Source organism: Theropithecus gelada, chromosome 9 (genome assembly GCF_003255815.1).
Source record: "Theropithecus gelada isolate Dixy chromosome 9, Tgel_1.0, whole genome shotgun sequence".
NCBI classification, from domain to species: domain Eukaryota; kingdom Metazoa; phylum Chordata; class Mammalia; order Primates; family Cercopithecidae; genus Theropithecus; species Theropithecus gelada.
Genome location: NC_037677.1, coordinates 45336045 through 45354473, shown reverse-complemented (window position 1 = coordinate 45354473; position 18429 = coordinate 45336045). Strand labels below are relative to the sequence as shown.

Sequence of the window (18429 nt, the reverse complement as noted above, 5' to 3'; positions counted from 1 at the left end):
AGCTGCATCCATGTCCCTACAAAGGACATGAACTCATCCTTTTTTATGGCTGCATAGTATTCCATGGTGTATATGTGCCACATTTTCTTAATCCAGTCTGTCACTGATGGACATTTGGGTTGGTTCCAACTCTTTGCTATTGTGAATAGTGTCTCAATAAACATACGTGTGCATGTGTCTTTATACCAGCATGATTTATAATCCTTTGGGTATATACCCAGTAATGGGATGGCTGGGTCAAATGGTATTTCTAGTTCTAGAACCTTGAGGAATCGCCACACTGTCTTCCACAATGGTTGAACTAGTTTACAGTCCCACCAACAATGTAAAAGTGTTCCTATTTCTCCACATCCTCTCCAGCACCTGTTGTTTCCTGACCTTTTAATGATCGCCATTCTAACTGGTGTGAAATGGTATCTCAGTGTGGTTTTGATTTGCATTTCTCTGATGGTGAGTGATGATGAGCATTTTTTCATGTGTCTGTTGGCTGCATAAATGTCTTCTTTTGAGAAGTGTCTGTTCATACACTTCACCCACTTTTTGATGGGGTTGTTTTTTTCTTGTAAATTTGTTTGAGTTCTTTGTAGGTTCTGGATATTAGCCCTTTGTCAGATGAGTAGATTGCAAAAATGTTCTCCCCTTCTGTAGGTTGCCTGTTCACTCTGATAGCAGTTTCTTTTGCTGTGCAGAAGCTCTTTAGTTTAATTAGATCCCATTTGTCAATTTTGGCTTTGTTGCCATTGCTTTTGGTGTTTTAGACATGAAGTTCTTGCCCATGCCTATGTCCTGAATGGTATTGCCTAGGTTTTCTTCTAGGGTTTTTATGGTTTTAGGTCTGAAATTTAAGTCTCTAATCCATCTTGAATTAATTTTTGTATAAGGTGTAAGGAAGGGATCCAGTTTCAGCTTTCTACATAAGGCTAGCCAGTTTTCCCAGCACCATTTATTAAATAGGGAATCCTTTCCCCATTTCTTGTTTTTGTCAGGTTTGTCAAAGATAAGATGGCTGTAGATGTGTGGTATTATTTCTGAGGACTCTGTTCTGTTCCATTGGTCTATATCTCTGTTTTGGTACCAGTACCATCCTGTTTTGGTTACTGTAGCCTTGTACTATAGTTTGAAGTCAGGTAGTGTGATGCCTCCAGCTTCGTTCTTTTGACTTATGATTGACTTGGCAATGCAGGCTCTTTTTTGGTTCCATATGAACTTTAAAGTAGTTTTTTCCAATTCTGTGAAGAAAGTCATTGGTGGCTTAATGGGGATGGCATTGAATCTATAAATTACCTTGGGCAGTATGGCCATTTTTACGATATTGATTCTTCCTATCCATGAGCATAGAAAAACTGTTTTAATGTCTTTGCTAATTCTAAAATCTGTGTCATTTCTGGGTTTGTCTCAATTGATTGCTTTTTATTTTTCTCCTCATTATGGGCTACATTTTCCTGCCTCTTTGCATTCCTGATATTTCTAATTAGTTGCCAGATACTGTGATTTTTAAATGGGTGGGTGATGAATGTTTCTGTATTTCCGTAAATATTCTTCAGTCTTTTTCTGGTATGAACTTAGATTCTTGGAAAGAGTTTGATCCTTACAGATTTTGCCTCTAAGATTTGTTAGGTGGATCCAGAGTGCTCAGTACAGAGCTAATTATTCCCCACTACTGAGGGAAAACCCTTCTGTGTATTCTGTCCTACGCCCCACAAGCCGCTAGGTTTTGCGGTCTTGCAGGCGGGAACAGGTGCCATGTTTTGCCTGGTATTAATGTGGGCACTGTTGCCTCTGATCCTTTCTGGTAGTTCTTTGCTCAACCTGGGGTAGTTTTCCTCACGTGCATATGGTGATGAGTGCACGGCTCAGTTCTCAAGGCATTTTCCTCTCTGTGCAGCTCTTTCCTCCTCAGCAGCTACCCTGCAGGATCTAGATGTTTTGATCTCTCTGGACTTTTAGCTCTGTCTCTTCAACTCATGGAGTCCAATGGGCTCCACCTGTGTCTCCCCTTCCTGCATACAGCCTGCAAACTTTCTCCAGGCGGTCAGCTGGGGCACATGTAGGGAATCACCTTGTTTCCCATTTCTTGGGGGTCACAGTCCTTCCCTAACGTCCAGTATCTTAAAAGCATTGTTTCAAATATTTTGTCCTTTTCTTTTCTTTCTTTCTTTTTTTTTTGGTTGTTTCAGGAGGGAGGGTAAATAGGTCCCTGGTACTTTATCTTGTCCAGAAGTGAAAAACCTATTACCATGCCTAAGGGCCTACTCTATATGATAAACACTCTGCAAGGCGCTTAACAGGCACAGTCCCAGGCAGTCTTCATAGATGCCCTAGGAAGGAGCATTGATGACCCCATTTGACAGGTGGAAAAACTGAGGCTCAGAGAAGTTAAGCACTTTGCTCATGAACTGGCAAGTGGAGGTGCTGGGATTCAAACAGGTTTGTTCGCCCATAAACTCATTCTGTTTTCTTAATATAAAATCTCCCTTATGGCAATGAAGGGGAGTGTGAGGAAGATGAAATGGGGGATTACAACAAACTTCGGGACTTTCTACAGTGTTCCATGGTTTATACTGACCTTCTTCTCTGTAACTTAGGAAACATTAATATTAGCTTTACTTAAATGAATAAGAATTACACTGGCAAATATTTCAGGAATAAATTCATTATGAAAGATGAAGGTCTATTATCACAGTTCCTGGTTTTTCCCTTTAACTGTCTGTGTGGCCACTGTTTCTACCCCATCCCATTATACATGGCAGACTTTTGAAGCTCTCTCTCTCTTTTTTTTTTTTTTTTTTGAGACAGAGTCTTGCACTGTAGCCCAGGCTGGAGTGCAGTGGCACGATCCTGGCTCACTGCAAGCTCCGCCTCCCAGGTTCACACCATTCTCCTGCCTCAGCCACCCAAGTAACTGGGACTACAGGCGCCCGCCACCACGCCCGGCTAATTTTTTGTCTTTTTAGTAGAGATGGGGTTTTACCGTGTTAGCCAGGATAGTCTGGATCTCCTGACCTCATGATCCACCCGCCTAGGCCTCCTAAAGTGCTGGGATTACAGGCCTAAGCCACTGCGCCCAGCGCTGAGGCTCTCTTAAACAGTGCTTAGGATCCAACTTCTATGGGTCAAACCTCAGCTCCCTCAATGTGGAGCACAGTGACTTAATTTCCCCAACTGTCAGAGTCATGCACCCGTAGGGGTATGAAACCAAAGGCACCCATCTCATCAGGAGAATGAAATGGGAGAGCCCCTTAGCTTAGCCCCTGGGAGCTAGCAAGCACTCTCTAAGTGTTCCCTTTTATTATCATAATTAAATACAGGATAGAGGGGGACTTCTCGGCCTCAGCACTACTGACATGTTGGGTGAGATCATTTTTCGTGGGGTGTGGGGGCCTGTCCTGTGCATAGCAGGATGGGCAGCAGCATCCCTGGCCTCTGCCCACTCCCTCCCTCCCAGGCTGTGACAGCCAACAGTGTCTCTACACATTGCCAAGTGCCCCTTGGGGGCCAAATGCCCCGGTTAAGAAACATTGATACAATACAGCCAGATCTCTATTGTCTATGAATCTAAATGACTTACAATTCTATCGTCCTGTGACTTCCCACAGGCACAATGTGGCATGTCCAAACATTCTAAGTGCCTCATCTATCAAACTAGCTCCTCCTGTGTTCCCACTTCGGTGGCCACAACTAGGTGCAGGAAGTTGGGAGTCCCCTGGAGTCTTCCTCTCCCTCACCTTTACACTGACCCCAGTCTCCCTGGTGGACCCATCTGTTCTCAGGCTTTAAATGCTGTCCTCGTGCTGATGACATCCAGATTCACTGCTCCCCTGACCTCCAGACCTGGGGGAAGTCCACCTCCCATCTGCCTACACCCTCTCCTTTTGGGTGAGGGCAACTCCATTTTCTGGTTACTCAGGTTGAAACCAGACACATCCTTGCTCCACTCTCTCTCACCTCTCCTATCCATTCCTCTCAGTAAATTCTATTAGCTTCTCCTTTAGAACATAGCTGCAATCTGGTCATTTCTCACTGCTCACCTGGTCTGGGCCACCATCACTCCTCATCTAGACTGCTGCACAGTCTCCAGGCTCCTTCCCTTACCCTGACAGTCTATTCTCAGTTGAGCAGCCACGGAGACCTAGTAGAGGCCTGAACCAGCTCCCCAACCCCTGTTCAACATCCCCCGGCAGGCCCATCTCGGCAAAGGCCTCGCAGTGAGCCTGAAGGCCCCTGACCCCTACTCCTGTGACGTCATCTCTGGCTCCCCTTCCCTTTGCTTTTGCCAGTTCTCAAGCACACCCGGCATGCTCCTGCTTCATGGTTTTTGCACCTGCTGTTCCCTTGCTCCTGCTGTAGCCCAGAAAGCTGTCCTTCTAGCACTGACCCCCTTCAGGTCTTTCCTCAGATGTTACCTTCTTGGGGAAGGTAACATCTTCTTCTGACCACCCTATTTAAGCCTCACCACGCATCACCCACCACACCCCATGCTCCTTCCTGGCCTGAATTTTTCCATAGCACTGATTGCAGTCAATACACTCTGTATGTATTTTATGTGTTTACATGACATGCTTATTCATAACATTTCTCGTTGGCCCACCCCGACTCTGTCTGTTTTATAGACAACTCCAGCACAGCCAGCAGAGCCTGGCATGGAGAGGACATGCGCTGAGCCTGAGATGAATGGGAGGTTAGTGAGGGCGGCAGCGGCAGAACAAAGGAGACAGGCAAACGTGAAAACCTTGCGAAAGGTGAGCGTGACACTTACAGATTGATGAGTGTGAGTAGTGTGAACACTTGTGGGATCCTGAGGGAAGCGATATCACTATTCTCATTTTAAAGAGAGGAAACTGAGCCCAGAAATGTTTAGAAACAGCCCAAGCTCTAACTATGAGCTGTGTGTGTGTATGTACCAGGAAACTATGACCCCAGGAAGTCTGGCTCCTATCCCGACCCCACTTTTCTCACTCCTTCTGCCCGTGGCTTGTTCAAGGGCACCAGCCCCAGGTGACCAGCCCTTTGTGATTCCAGCCAGGCCTTCTCCCCTCTGAGCTCCTGAACTTAAGGATTTCCTTTTGAGACCCAGGGAGAGGGGGAGGCTCCAAAATGCAGGGGTCCCAGGACAAGAACTGGCTTTCAACTTTTCCATATAAACATTTTCATAAGAAAAAGAAAAAAGCGTAACCGGTATGTGTGAAAGCACTTTGTAAGCCGCTGTAACCCCTGGGACTTATTCCATGATGTTCAGGTGAAAAAGTTGTCATTCTGATGTAATTGATCAAATTTTATATCTGCCTTAACCCCTCTTTACCAAGGTTTATTGAAAAATATTTTTTAAATCACCATTTAAAAGTGGCAGCAGCAATGTATGATTTGTCACAGGGCCCACTGTCACTCTCCTGGCTGCCTAGAGTGTAGAAACCCTCGGAGGGCCCTAGCAGCTGGGTGTCGGGGTGAAGGCCCAGTGTCTAGATGCAGCCGTCTGGAACAGTGTGATCCTACAGAGATATAATGTGAGCTACATGTGCAACTTCAAATGTTTTAGCAGCTACACTAAAAAACTAAAAAGGAACAGCTGTATTTATCTTTAATATATATATAAAAATAAATTACTTTCCTTTGATTTTTGAGATGGAGTTTCACTCTTTTTGCCCCAACTGGAGTGTAGTGGCACAATCTTGGCTCACTGCAACCTCCGCTTCCCAGGTTCAAGTGATTCTCCTGTCTCAGCCTCCCGAGTAGCTGGGATTATGGGTACCCACCACCACACCCAGCTAAATTTTGTATTTTTAGTAGAGATAGGGTTTCATCATGTTGACCAGGCTGGTCTCAAACTCCTGACCTCAGGTGATCCACGCACCTCGACTCCGAAAGTGCTGGGATTACAGGCCACCGCACTCAGCCAAAAATAAATTACTTTCAATGGCAAAAACAGCAATTACTTTTGCACCAACCTAATATTTTGTTTATTCCAATATATCTACAATAGTAGCATTCATTTCAACATGTCAATTAAAATTATTGAGATATTATACATATATTTGTACAAAGTCTTAAAAATCTTTAAGGCACTAACACATATTTAGCACTAACAGCATTATCTCAATTTGGACTAGCCACATTTCATATGCTTAGCAGCCACATGTGGCTGGTGGCTACACTGAAGGAGAGTGTGGACTGGGGCTGGCGGTGTATGTTGCCTTTGGTGGGCCATTATTTTGCCAAGCACTCTCAGGCATCCTGAGACCTGCCTGTGTGTGTGGTGTCAGTCCTGGGCAATGAGCCAGCTGGACGCTCCTGCACAGGATCCCCAGTGTACCAGGCTGAACCTCCCTGCTGTCCTCCCAGTCTTCATTCATGTCTTTCAGTTCTCTTTACCTGGTTGCGGCCACCAAACACCACTTCCCTTTCAAGGGTTAATCGCCCTCCCCAGTCTCCTAGCCTGGTCCCCGCAGCCTCCCAGTGACTCCAGCTATCCACTTACCCCTGCGCAGACGCCCGCTGCTCTTCAGATGCCTGATGGGCCAGAAGGGCATGGTGTGGAGCAATGGGGCCTGCAGTGGGAGGAACAGTGGCCAGATGCACCTGTCGGGGTGCAGAAAACCACCAGGTGCACAAGGCACTCCTCCACTGCGGGACTGCGGCCACTCGGCTGCCTGTGCACTCTGCCTGTGGGCACCAGGCTGAGGCCTTTTGTCTCTCCTGGGGAACTTCTGCATTTACCAGTGCCCGAAGGCTGGGACTGTCTGGGGCGGGGCAAGGAGGACCTGCTGGGATCCCCGCCAGTGGGAGGTCAGTGTGGTTGTTCTGCATCCGCATCTGTGCCTGCTGCCCTGTGCGCTTGTCCTGCTGTGTTCTTGACTCCCTGGGGGTAGGGGAGTCCTATTTATCTGGCATGTGGGAACCCCAGCTCAGTGCCACCAGCTTTATGCCTCAGGGTTCTCCTCTCCAGGTGGACCCACTCAACAGGTAGTGGAGATTAATGAATGCATGGGAGAAGCCTGATGTAAGTGCTTAGTTGCCACATGGTCTTGAGCTAGTTACTTAATCTTTCTGTTTCCATTTTCTCATCAGCAAAACAAGGCCAATAACTAAACCCACCTCCCGGGACTGTGGTGAAGATGAAATGAGACCAAGAAGCCAGGGGCTGGGCACAGCACCTGCACGTGGTACTTGGTAAGCGCCCCCGTACCCTCTAAGGTAGGCATGTGGTCTGTGTCAAAGACAGAGAAGCTGACGCTCCACGAGCTTTCAGTGGCCCAGGGCCATCACGCTGGGAAATGGTACAGCCAGGATTTGAACTCAGCTGTTGTGGATTCTGTGCGCCAAGTCAGCTGCCACCCTTATGGTGCCTCCCTTGCCTCTGGGACAAAGGGAGCAGGAAGCAGCTCCCTCACTCAGCCTGGTCTCCTCTCCTCCGGCAATATTCACTCCTCCCGGGATGTGGTGTCAGGAGCCCATACTCAGGCAGCCCTGGAGGGCAGAGGCAGGCAATGGGCACCAAACTCTGCTCAGCAAGTACAGAGCAAGGGGCTGTGCCTGTGCCGAAGCCACCTGTTCATCTGCCCATCTCCCCAATTTCTCCATCCATCTGTCCACCTGTTCATCCGCCCATCTATCCATCTGCTCATTCGTCCATCCATCCATCCATCCATCCATCCATCCATCCATCCATCCATCTATCCATCCACCCATCTATCCACCTCTCCAACAAGAAGCAGCCTCTTAATGGCAAATCACAACTGCTGGAAACCCTTCAGAGGGCCGACTGTTCTTGGAATAAAACCCAACTCCGATGTGACTGTGAATCTCCAGGTCCCTCGGACCACCTCTCCTCCCCCTGGCCCATGTCCTGCTGTCAGCCACTCCAGCACCCTCTCTCCCTCAAATTCACCTTTTTCCCACCATAAAGTTTGCATTCTCTCGGGTGCTCCAAATGCCCTCCCACTTCCTTGCATGGCTGACTCCCTCTTATTTTCCAGCCTCAGCTCAAATGTACATTACAGAATCCTTCCCTGGGTGACAGCCTTTGTCAAGGAGCTGCCCCCTCCCACCCAATTAGTCTTACATGGCTTTCTCTATAGGACTTATCCTGATTGGAAAGCAGCTTGTTCGTCTGCATACGTGTTTACTGCCTGTCTCTGTGAAAGGATTGTATGACTTATGAAGGAATGTATGACTGTTCTTCCTGGTGTCCCAGGGACTAGTCTAGTGTCTGGAAAAGGGTTGGGGTTCAGTGAATGGCAGCAGCCACTGGGGGGGGGTGTGGAGGGCTCTGGGAGGTAACAGGCAATCTCTCTTAATTAAAATATCCAGCCTTGGTTGAGTGTTCACCATATCGCTGGGCACCATCCTAACAGCTTTGCATGTTTTATCTCGATGTCCCACAACCACCTGATATGGTGTTACAATGATGATACCCAATTGACAGACGAGAACACAGAGGCTACAGAAGGTTGAATAATTCGTCCAAGGTCACGTGACTAGTAAGGTGTATCTTCCCAACTGCCCCCGGTCACCCAAGGGAAATTAGTTGCCAACTGGTGTCCTAAAGCACTGGCCCCTCACAGCCCACTCTTAATAGCTGAGGATCTGAATGCCCCAGGCAGTCTGGCGGCAGAGTGGGTGTTCCTGGCTTCATCCCTTGGTAGGCAGCCTCCGCAATGGCCCCCAGTGGACCTGCCTCCTGGTAGTCAGACTCTTGTGTAATTACTCCTCGTGAAGGTGGGCTGGACCCAGTAACTTGCTTTTAATGAACAGAATGTGGCAAAAATTGACAGGATGTCACTTCTGAGATTAGGTCACAAAGAGACAGTGGCTTCCATCTCACATTCTCTCCCTTGTTCTCTGGCTTGCTGGCTGTGATGAGGCAGGCTGCCCTGTTGGGAGCTGCCCGAGGCGGGAGGCCCATGTAGTGAGAAACAGAGAAGTCTCTAGCAACAGCCAGCAAGGGACCGTGGTGGTCTGTCTAGCAGCCCTCAAGGGACTGTCCCTTACAAATAGCTGTGTGATTCAGCTTGAAGTGGATCTCCCGTCAGTCAAGTCTTCAGATGAGGCCACAGTTGCAGCTAACAACGGGATGAGCCTTTGAGAGCCCCCAAGCTACAGGATGCAGGCAAGCCACACCCAGATTCCCGACCCGCAGAGCTGTGAGATAATAAATGTTTCTGTTTTAAGCCACTGGGTTTGGGGAGTAATCTATGATGCAGCAAAGGTGATGTATGCAATCCCCATTTTGTCAAAACACAGCCTGAAGCACAACCATCCCCCTTGTGGTCTGCTGCCTTCAGAGACCTGGACAGTGGGGCTCTGGTGGTATGAGGATATACAATCCTCACATCTCTTCCTGTACCGATAATGATGGGGATGGTAAGAACATTAAATAACAACAGCAGCCTACTATGTGCCAGCCGTGTGCCACATACATGCAATCACATAGACTGTGACATTTTATCCTCTCCATAGCTTGTGAGATAAGTGTCATGATTCTCATTTTACAGATAAAGAAACTGAGGTCGGAGAGATGGACTTTGTTGCTCATAGTCACATAGGTAAGAACTGGAAGGGCAAGAATTCTCAGCCCAGAGCTGCTGCCTCCAGGGCTGCCTGTTCTGGCTGCTCTCTTCACCTTAGCTGCTGGGACCTCCTTCTCTAGGGTCTTACCTAATCCTTGTCTCCAGGTGCCTGCTGAACAATCGCCTGGTGCCTGCCAGAGTATCTGCAGGAAGACAGCCGGTCACACTAGATAAGGAAGTCTGTGCTGCTGTGTGCCGGTTGCTACTTGATGGAGTCCCCCTCCTAGTTCAGTGCAGTAATGGAGTGGGGCTGCATCCTGCCCTAAGGAGTTCACAAGCCTGGTTGTGGAGGTGCTGCGTAGTACACCCCTGGGGAGTGGAGGGCAGGAACCAAGGTGCCCCATCTGCCACTGGACTGGCTTTCTCAGGTCCTCAGAGTGAACTGGGTGCACTGGATTCCTTGGGGCTCTGTGCAGGGGGCCCAGGGCCCACTGCTCCATCCCCCAGGGCAGCACTGCAGTGGGCCCTGGGCACTGACTCTCCCAACTGCCCATGGCTGGTCAGGAGAAACTGCATGCTGCTGACCTCCTAGGGGGTTGACACCTCCCACCTGCCCTTGGGGGGTGATCATGGGACCTGGACAATCTGCTACCTGCACATACAGGGCTAGGGCCTCCCACGGAAAAATTATCAGAACGGCAAGACGTGCTTGCTCAGCTGCAAAAGCAAAGCCCACTCCTGAAGGAGAGCAGGATCCTGACCTTGTCTCCTCAGGGTAGGCCTCGGGCCACAGCTTTGTCTCCTTGGCATGGGTGAAAAGTAGGTGGGGTTCTCCAAGGCAGCTGGGCTTTCTGCTGCCAGTCTCCCTGTCGGCACCGCTCAGCCAGGGATAGGAGGATGCCGACGACTCACTTCTGTTTCCAGAAAGTATTTTTATTGCCATAAATGCAGAGAGAAAAGGAGGCACAGAAGGCAGAGGGGAAGGAGGGAACAGGATGTTGAAGAGGGAGTGCTGGTGGTCAGCAGATGCTGTGTAAGGGGTCGGCTGTCTGAGGCCTCGCAATGTGCTGCAGTACAAGCTGAGCAAGCCGGGGAGGAAGGAGCCCCTCCAGGAAAACAGGTCTGGAAAGAAGAGGCAGGGCACTACTGGGGACACAGGAACAAAGCCAAGGAAACCTGGGGTCTCACCATCCACCTGCCCCTCCTGCCAGGTCCACCTTGGCCACAATACCTCAGTCCCAGGTGCAGCTCCTGCCACTCACAGCAACTGCAAGGCCCAGGGGCTCAATAAATGGACCCCTCCCACTGTGCTCCATCCCCCAGGGCAGCACTGCAGTGGGCCCTGGGCCCTGACTCTGTTGTTGTCTGTCATGGGATAAGAGAAGGTGGCCATCCCGGGATCCTCCCAGTGGGGCTGAAGAGATGAAGGGCAGAATATCAGGAGGGGAGGCGATAGGCTGAGAGCAGCGGAAACTTCAGGTTTCCATGGTTCCTCTAGGGCTCCGCCTCTATCTATCCCTTAGAATTGCTGTGTGTGCACTCCAGACAAAGAGGATGCAGCGCCTAGGGCCAGTCCCCACCTTTCATAAGGCTCCCTGCAGGTAACATCTACCTTGGCCTGTCATCACGAGCCCACATGCTGTATTTTCTGAGAAGGAAGATGGGATCCTGTGGTGAAAGGAGAAAGCTGGCCCGAGCAGGACAGGGCCCAGAAGAGTCCCCCATTACCCAGCCTCCCACCCCTGCAGGGACCACACCAGCCACACTGCATAGCTGCACCGGGGCACCTAGAAACCTGTTGAATCCCTCTTCTCCTTGGGATGCGCTGGCGAACAATGAAGGCCCCTGAACAAAAATGCACTGGGCACCTGTTGGTCCTCAGAGCCTCCAGGTGCTCCACATCATGGCCCTTCTGGCCCCTTGCCCAAGCCAGGAGTCAGTGAAGTGAAGTCCCCCACATGTACAGGAAGCCACCCCAACACCCCCCACCAGTCCCAGCACAAGGATTTAGAGCCCTCTGCATCCCCAAGCAGTGGCCCCGCTGCAGCCTCCCTCGACCTGGCCCCCTACCCTATCCTTTGTGGAGTTCTCATACCCGCTCTGCACACAATAGCACGTCTTGATGCGCTAGAACCAAAAGTGCAATTCTAGCTGGCCTAAGAAGGGCAGCAGCCACAGAGTCCATACGCAGCATTTCAGAACCCAAAATGCCCAAACAAGCAGGCAATGACAAAAGCCAATCCAATACCAGAAGCAACATCATGACCAAAGCAGGGGAATGGGACACCAGGATACACAAAGGTGATGGAACAACGGGCAGCCATTGAGAGAGGCGCATACCTATCACTCATTAAAGAAGATCTGGAAAGAAATGAAAAACAGATCTATTTCACAGGCTGCCCTAAGACTAGAGATGCAGCCACTGAGGTCCAAGGGGAACTTCTTGGAGGGACATCTGAGAAAGGCTCCCTCCTGTCTAAGAAGGACTCCACCAAGAGACCCCTCTCCATGGAAGGGACGTGTCCTGCCTGTTGGTCACTTGGTGGTCATCTTGCAGCCACTCTGGCCAGCGAGCAGAGCCAATAGATCAAGGGGGTGAAGGGGCAGGGGGAGGCCATGTCCTTGTTCGACGTTGCTGAGGCCCTGAGTCACTACCACGGGGCCGCCTACCTCTCCCTCTGGGTTTCTTGGTCTGTAAGAATAACATAGCTCCTTTGATTTTGGCAGGTTACATGGGCTTGCCTGTTTCCTGCAGCTGGAAGCAGGATGGTCCTGACAGCATGAGAGCCACAGGCTGCCCACGTAGCTGCACCACCTCCTCCCCAAGCTGCCAGGCATGGGCAGGCCTCCCTGGCCTGCTGGTGCACACTGGCGGCCTGCAGCCCAGCAGTCTAAGGGGAAATTGGAAAAGACACTTGACAAAACTGAACATCCATTTTGATAAATATTCTTCGTTAAATGAGAACAGGTGGATCTTCACCTGGATATACTCAAAGCCAACACTGCATTCAGTGGAGAGACAATGGCAGCATTCCCATCAAAGCCAGGAAAAATACAGGCACGTCCACTGAAGACCCCTGGTATAGAGCATCTCCCTGGAAGGGTTCACCAACCAGACAAGAGAAAGAATGGAAAGCTATGAAAGCTGGAGAAGAGGGTGAGCTGTTATTACTCCTCCTGTTAAATTATTTTTCAGGGTACTTGTTTATATGTGTGGAAGTTCTAAGTCAATGAACTGAAAACCCATCATAATCAATAAAAGAATGCAGTAAATCAGCTGGGTGCAAAATTAATACATAAAAAGAACAACCTATTTGTAAATTAGGAGAAACAGAAATGCATGCTATGTATATAAGTAGGAAAATAGGGATGCCAGCAGCATAACAGAGATGCCAATTCTCTCTACCTTGGTCTATTAATTTAACACAATATGAATAGTATTTCTTTTTAAATGAGGTAAGTTGATTCTTAAGGTTCATAAGCAAAAATAGCAAGTGCACTTTTGAAAGAAAACATAGTGAACTCCGACCAGCCCAACCAATTATTAAAAGACAGTACAGAGGCTGGGCATGGTGGCTCACACCTGTAATCCTAATACTTTGAGAGGCCAAAGTTGGAAGATTGTTTGAGGCCAGGAGTTCCAGACCAGTCTGGGCAAAATAGCAAGACCCCACCTCTATAGAAAATAATAATTAAAAAATTAGCCAAGTGTGGTGGCGTACACCTATAATCCCAGCTATGCGGGAGGCTGAGGTAGGAGAGTAACTGGAGCTCAGCAGAGCAGGAAGCTGAAATGAGCTGTGAGCTGAACTCCAAACTGGGTGAGAAAGCAAGACTCTGTCTCAAAACAAAACAAAAACTGAGTAGAGCTACTCAGTAATTAAAACAGCATTGCACTGGGTGGCATGACCAGAGAAAGACTCACACACATATGGGAGTTTGGAATGTTTAAGGAACTCTTTCAAAGGGGTGAGGACAGGATGGATTCTCTAATACATGGGATAGTATATCCCATAGTATTTCCTCACATGGGAGAGCCATGTGAGGAAAAATCAAGTTGAATCCTTATGTCACACCTTACAACCAAATAAAAATACACAATAGATTAAAGATTAAGGCCAGGCGTGGTGGTTCACACCTGTAATCTCCCAGCACTTTGGGAGGCCGAGGTGGGTGGATCACCTGAGGCCAGGAGTTTGAGACCAGCCTGGCTAACATGGTGAAAAAACCCTGTCTCTATTAAAAATACAAAAATTAGCTGGGCGTGGCAGACCGCCCCTGTAGTCACAGCTACTCGGGAGGCTGAGGCAGGAGAATTCCTTGAACTCAGGAGGTGCAGGTTGCAGTGAGCCAAGACCGCGCCACTGCACTCTATCCTGGGTGACAGAGTGAGACTCCATCTCAAAAGAAAAAAAAAAAAGATGTAAAGATGAAAAATGAAACTATAAAAGTGCCAGGCTCAACCATGGGAGAAATTTTGTATAAAATTTTGGAGAAGGCCTTTCTAAGTATGACTCAAAACAGGAGACCACAAAAGAAAATGTAACTACAAAAAAGTTAAAAATAGTTGCATGGCAAAGAAAAGAAAGTGAAAAGACAAATGGCAGAAGGAGAGGGGCTAGCTACATATCCATAAAATGGGATGTTTTGCAGGTCTTAAAAAATGAGGGTATACTTTATACCTGGATTTGTTTGAATGTGTGCAAAGTATTTCTGGACAGAGAAAGAGAACAGTAGCGTTTTTGGGGATGAAGGTGGGTGACTAGAAGGCAGGGATACAAGGAGACTGGCTTTTGCCTTCTCATATTTGTACTATTTGTTACCTATTTTAAAAAACAAATGAAAATGAGATTTAATATAAAGTGACAGGTGAAATAAGCCTTCTCACACCACATGTTCCAGGTGTGTGGGTGAGGCCAGTGCAGGGCCCCTGCAGCCTCCCCTTGGGAGGTGCTCTCAGCTGATTTACCCGCATCTCAAGGGAGGGATTGCAGCTGAAGGCACCCACCTGATGGGGATGGTGAGGAAAGTGGGCAGACCTTCGAGCTGTTGCTAGAAGTAGATTTTGATTTTGACAATCTCTTTGGAAGAATAATTTGAGATCTATCAAAATTTTAAATGACCCAGTAATCTATTCTTAGAAAATTACTCTTTAGATACATTTGTACATGTGCATAAAAAGGTAGTAAAAATAACTGGGAACAGCTTAACTCTTCATCAAATAAATAATGTATTGATTAAATTATGTGCATCAAAAAAAAAAGAAAGAAAAGAAAAGAAGGTGGTGAAACTGTGTGAAATGATATGGGATGCTCCATTACTATGTGGAAAAAAATAAATGGATGATACATACTCAGAGGTGCACAGATCTGCATGCCTATTTCTGGAAGGAGGAGCTGGATACTGGGCCCCAGGCTGGCTCCCAGAAGAGAAGGGAGGGGCTCAGGAGCAGGGGAGGAGCAGCTTCCTCTCAGGAGAGGCTCTGAAGTGCTGGCATGTGGATTCTCATGGGCACAGATGACTGTCCTGAGTGAAGATTGTGCTTATTTTCATTGTTGAGAGAGGCAGGAGCTCGTGTTTGGTGCTGGAGAAGTTAAGCCAGCCCTGTGTCTTGAGTACTTTTAATTTAGGAGAATGCCCCAAATGTCCTCCAAATGGTTTCAGCTCCAAGTTCCCCTTTTGCTAGCTTATAACCATAGTAGAGTTTCATTTCTTAAAACCAGCCTCTCCCTGAGAATCTTCCTTTGTGATTCTGGGGATGCTGGGGCTTTTAGGGGATCTGGGTGTGACCTTGCCCTGGGCAGTACCCCGTGGGAGAAGGAGGACTGTGATTTTTCTCCCAGGGACAATTGCAGAAGTGGAAGAGTGTGGGAACAGCTGGGGAATGCCCAGGCCTTGCCAACGGGTGGCCTCTGCAGTGCAGTCAGAACTTTCCCCTCTCCAGCGAGAATCTTACATCATGGCCTGACTCTGTTGTCTTCAGGACACATCTCAGTTTGCTGCTTCCCACTGGGCTCCTGCGTGATGAGCAGAGAGCACCTTTCCAGCCCCGTCAGCTCTCTCCATCTCACCGGACACTCCAGGTGCCCTGCCCACTTGCTTATTGTCAGGAAGCACCACATTCTTCATGCCTCCAGGTCTTTGCACATGCTGGTGCCTTTCCCACCTGGCCACCTGGCAAACTCCTACTCATTCATCAAGACCCAGCTCAAATATCCCTACTTCTCCCTCACCTTTCCCAACTGTTGCCCCCTCACCCACTCCCAAATTTCCATATCCCATTCTTCCGCCCATAAATATTTACTGATGGTCTACCATGTGCCAGACACTGTGCCATATACTGGGGACACAGCAGTGACAAAAGCAAGAGTCTCTGCTTCTCAGAGAGTGTGGCCTGGTAGTGGAGACAGGCGTCAACCAACATCATCAACAAACTCGAAGCAGCCAATGCTAGGAAGGATCCTGGGGACCTACTGGGGTCAGGGATGAGGCCATAAATTCAGAACAGCGTCCTCTCAGCTACCTTCACCCACAGCTCGGGCTCGTCTGGCTCTGGGGCTGACTGGATGAGGCCCCCTTGTCCCCTGACCTTGGAGAAGCCAGGACTTGGCCAGGCCTCAGCAGTAAGAACGCATGGCTGAGACTGGGAAACGCCAAGGAACGTGGTGCCGGTGCTGACATCAAAATATTTGGAGGGAGAAGAAAATAGGTTAAAACGGTAGCATGTTAAATGGAATATGTTAACTGTCAGATGAAGACCATGTTCCGAAATGTTCAAGAGAGGGGTTGTGGGGACGAACAGGTGGCCTGGTGGTTAGACTGAAAAAAAAGGTAACTGATGCTGAGTGACCTGGAGGGAATAATGGATGGTCAACTCATTATTCTAAGGAACAAAAAGGGAACTAACATTTATGAGGCACCTACTCAGTGCCAGCTTCCAGTGTCAACCTGTCCAGTGACTCTGTGGAGGGGAGGGGTATTTATTTCTACACTGGTACAAACAATGTCAGTCTCAGAGATTAACGAGGTCCCACACCTGCTGCTGCTGCTGCTGCCGTCACTGGCACCACCACCCTGCTAACACCACCTACATGCTTTGCGAAGCTCCTCTCCCAGCAACTCTAGAAAGTACAGACCGTTATCATGCTGTCCTTCCCTATCATCTCATGGTGCCGGGAGAAGCCCAGGCCACTGGGTAAACCTCCCAAGCCCAGGAGGCTGGTCAGTGATGGAACTGCAATGTGCATCGATGTCCCCTCCTCAGGCCAAGTCCTGCTGGCACCCACCTGCAGTGCCCCTTCTGGGCCTCTTGGGGTATGAGTGGTGCCTGCACCTCCCCTAACTCCTGCTGGAGTGCTCTGCTGTGAGTGGACACATCAACATTGGCTAAATGGGTAACTCTGAGCAATGTGGCCTAATAAGGGAGCAGATATGAACCCTGGCTGGCCTGTGCCTTTCTCTGCTTTGGGTTGCTATTGAGAACGTTTTCCCCCAATTCACAGTGTGTCTTAAGCTGGGTTCCCTAAAATCAAAGCCTGAGGAAAAGGTTATTGTTCAGGAAGCTATCCCAGGGAGAAGTGCGGGATGGGGAAGGAGAGATGGGAAGGAGGGAGAGCCCCACAGGGAAGCTGGATAAGCTGCCTGCTGCCCTGGGGGCCTGGGGACTCCATCTTGCCTCATGAAATGTGTGTCAGGACTGCCAGTCCTGGGACAAAAAGGGGAGGAGGGATCCCCTGGCTCCAGTCATCCACTGGCCAAGGGTGATCCCCAGAGTCTTAGCTCCTTCCTCTCCAGAGGGCTGGACCCATGCAGGAGACCTGAAGGGCAGGGAGACTGATTCTTCCAGTGAGACCACAGGTACTTCCCAAGACTCTGGTATGTGCAGGACGCTGTGCTTGACATACGGGATGGGCTGGAGGGGGTGTGTGGGTGAACAAGGGAGACAAGGCCCCCGCTTTCCTAGAGAGCCAGCCAAAGGACAGGGAGCCAACCAAGGTGGCAGGGAGAGCTCAGATGGATAGGAACAGAGACGGGGTGGGTCAGGACAGGCCACTCTGGGGCGGGGGAAGGGATCCTCTGGCTAAGAACTCAGGAACAGCAGGGGCTGGCTTTCTTACACAGATCTGGTCTGGGCACAAAAGGATGAACAGGGGAGGCAGTTGGCAGATGAGCAGGAGAATTGCAAAGGCCCCGAGGTGGGAAAAGTCCTGAGCTCTTCTGTGGGGCTCCGTGGGTTGAGGAGGGCAGGAGGGGGTCAGGAGCTTAGACAGGAGGTTCTGGCAGGTGTCCAGGGGAGGGAAGCAGAGGCTGGGACCACACTGGCTGGGATGCAGGTGGTAACAGGCACCCAGGCTCAGTGCCTGTCTGGATCTGAGACTCACCAGAACTTGCTCATAAGTTGGGGGTAAGCTGAGAGAGGGGATGGGAAGAGTCCTGGTAGTGATGAATTGAGAGGAAATTTGAGAGCATGGGGTTCAAGCACCTGGGTGTGAGTGGAGCCTAGACAGGCAGAGGGCCGCAAGCAAGCGATGGGGAGAGGGGGTGCCCCAAGTCCCACCACACCCTGCTTCCTCTGTCTCCAGAAACTGTACATTTTATTCCATTATTACTATTATTTTTAAAGACAAAGTTTTGCTCTATTGCCCAGGCTGGCATGCAGTGGCACAATGTCGGCTCACTGCAACCTCTGCCTCCTGGATTCAAGCAATTCTCCTGCCTCAGCCTCCTGAGTAGCTGGGATTACAGGTGCCTGCCCCCACGCCCAGCTAATTTTTGTATTTTTTAGTAGAGACGAGGTTTCACCATGTTGGCCAGGCTGGTCTCAAACTCCTGACTTCAGGTGATCTGCCCGCCTTGGGAAACTACATTTTAGACTAAATATAATAAATAAATGAAAATCAGTCTGTAACTGTAAGGCATCAAACAA

General features: G+C 49.2%; 1 protein-coding gene across 8 annotated transcripts in view; it reads right to left on the bottom strand.

Moving 5' to 3' along the window:
- Window positions 1-18429, bottom strand: part of ARHGAP22 (Rho GTPase activating protein 22) — a 209421-nt gene that overhangs the window by 42412 nt on the left and 148580 nt on the right. Inside the window, exon 1 of one of the 8 annotated variants that reach the window (XM_025397722.1) lies at window positions 6473-6677. The exons of the other annotated variants lie outside the window; for them this stretch is intronic. Coding sequence (XP_025253507.1) covers window positions 6473-6524 — 52 coding nt within the window. The 5' untranslated portion in view covers window positions 6525-6677. Of the gene's footprint in view, window positions 1-6472; window positions 6678-18429 lie in introns of those variants that run through there. 8 annotated transcript variants of the gene reach the window in all.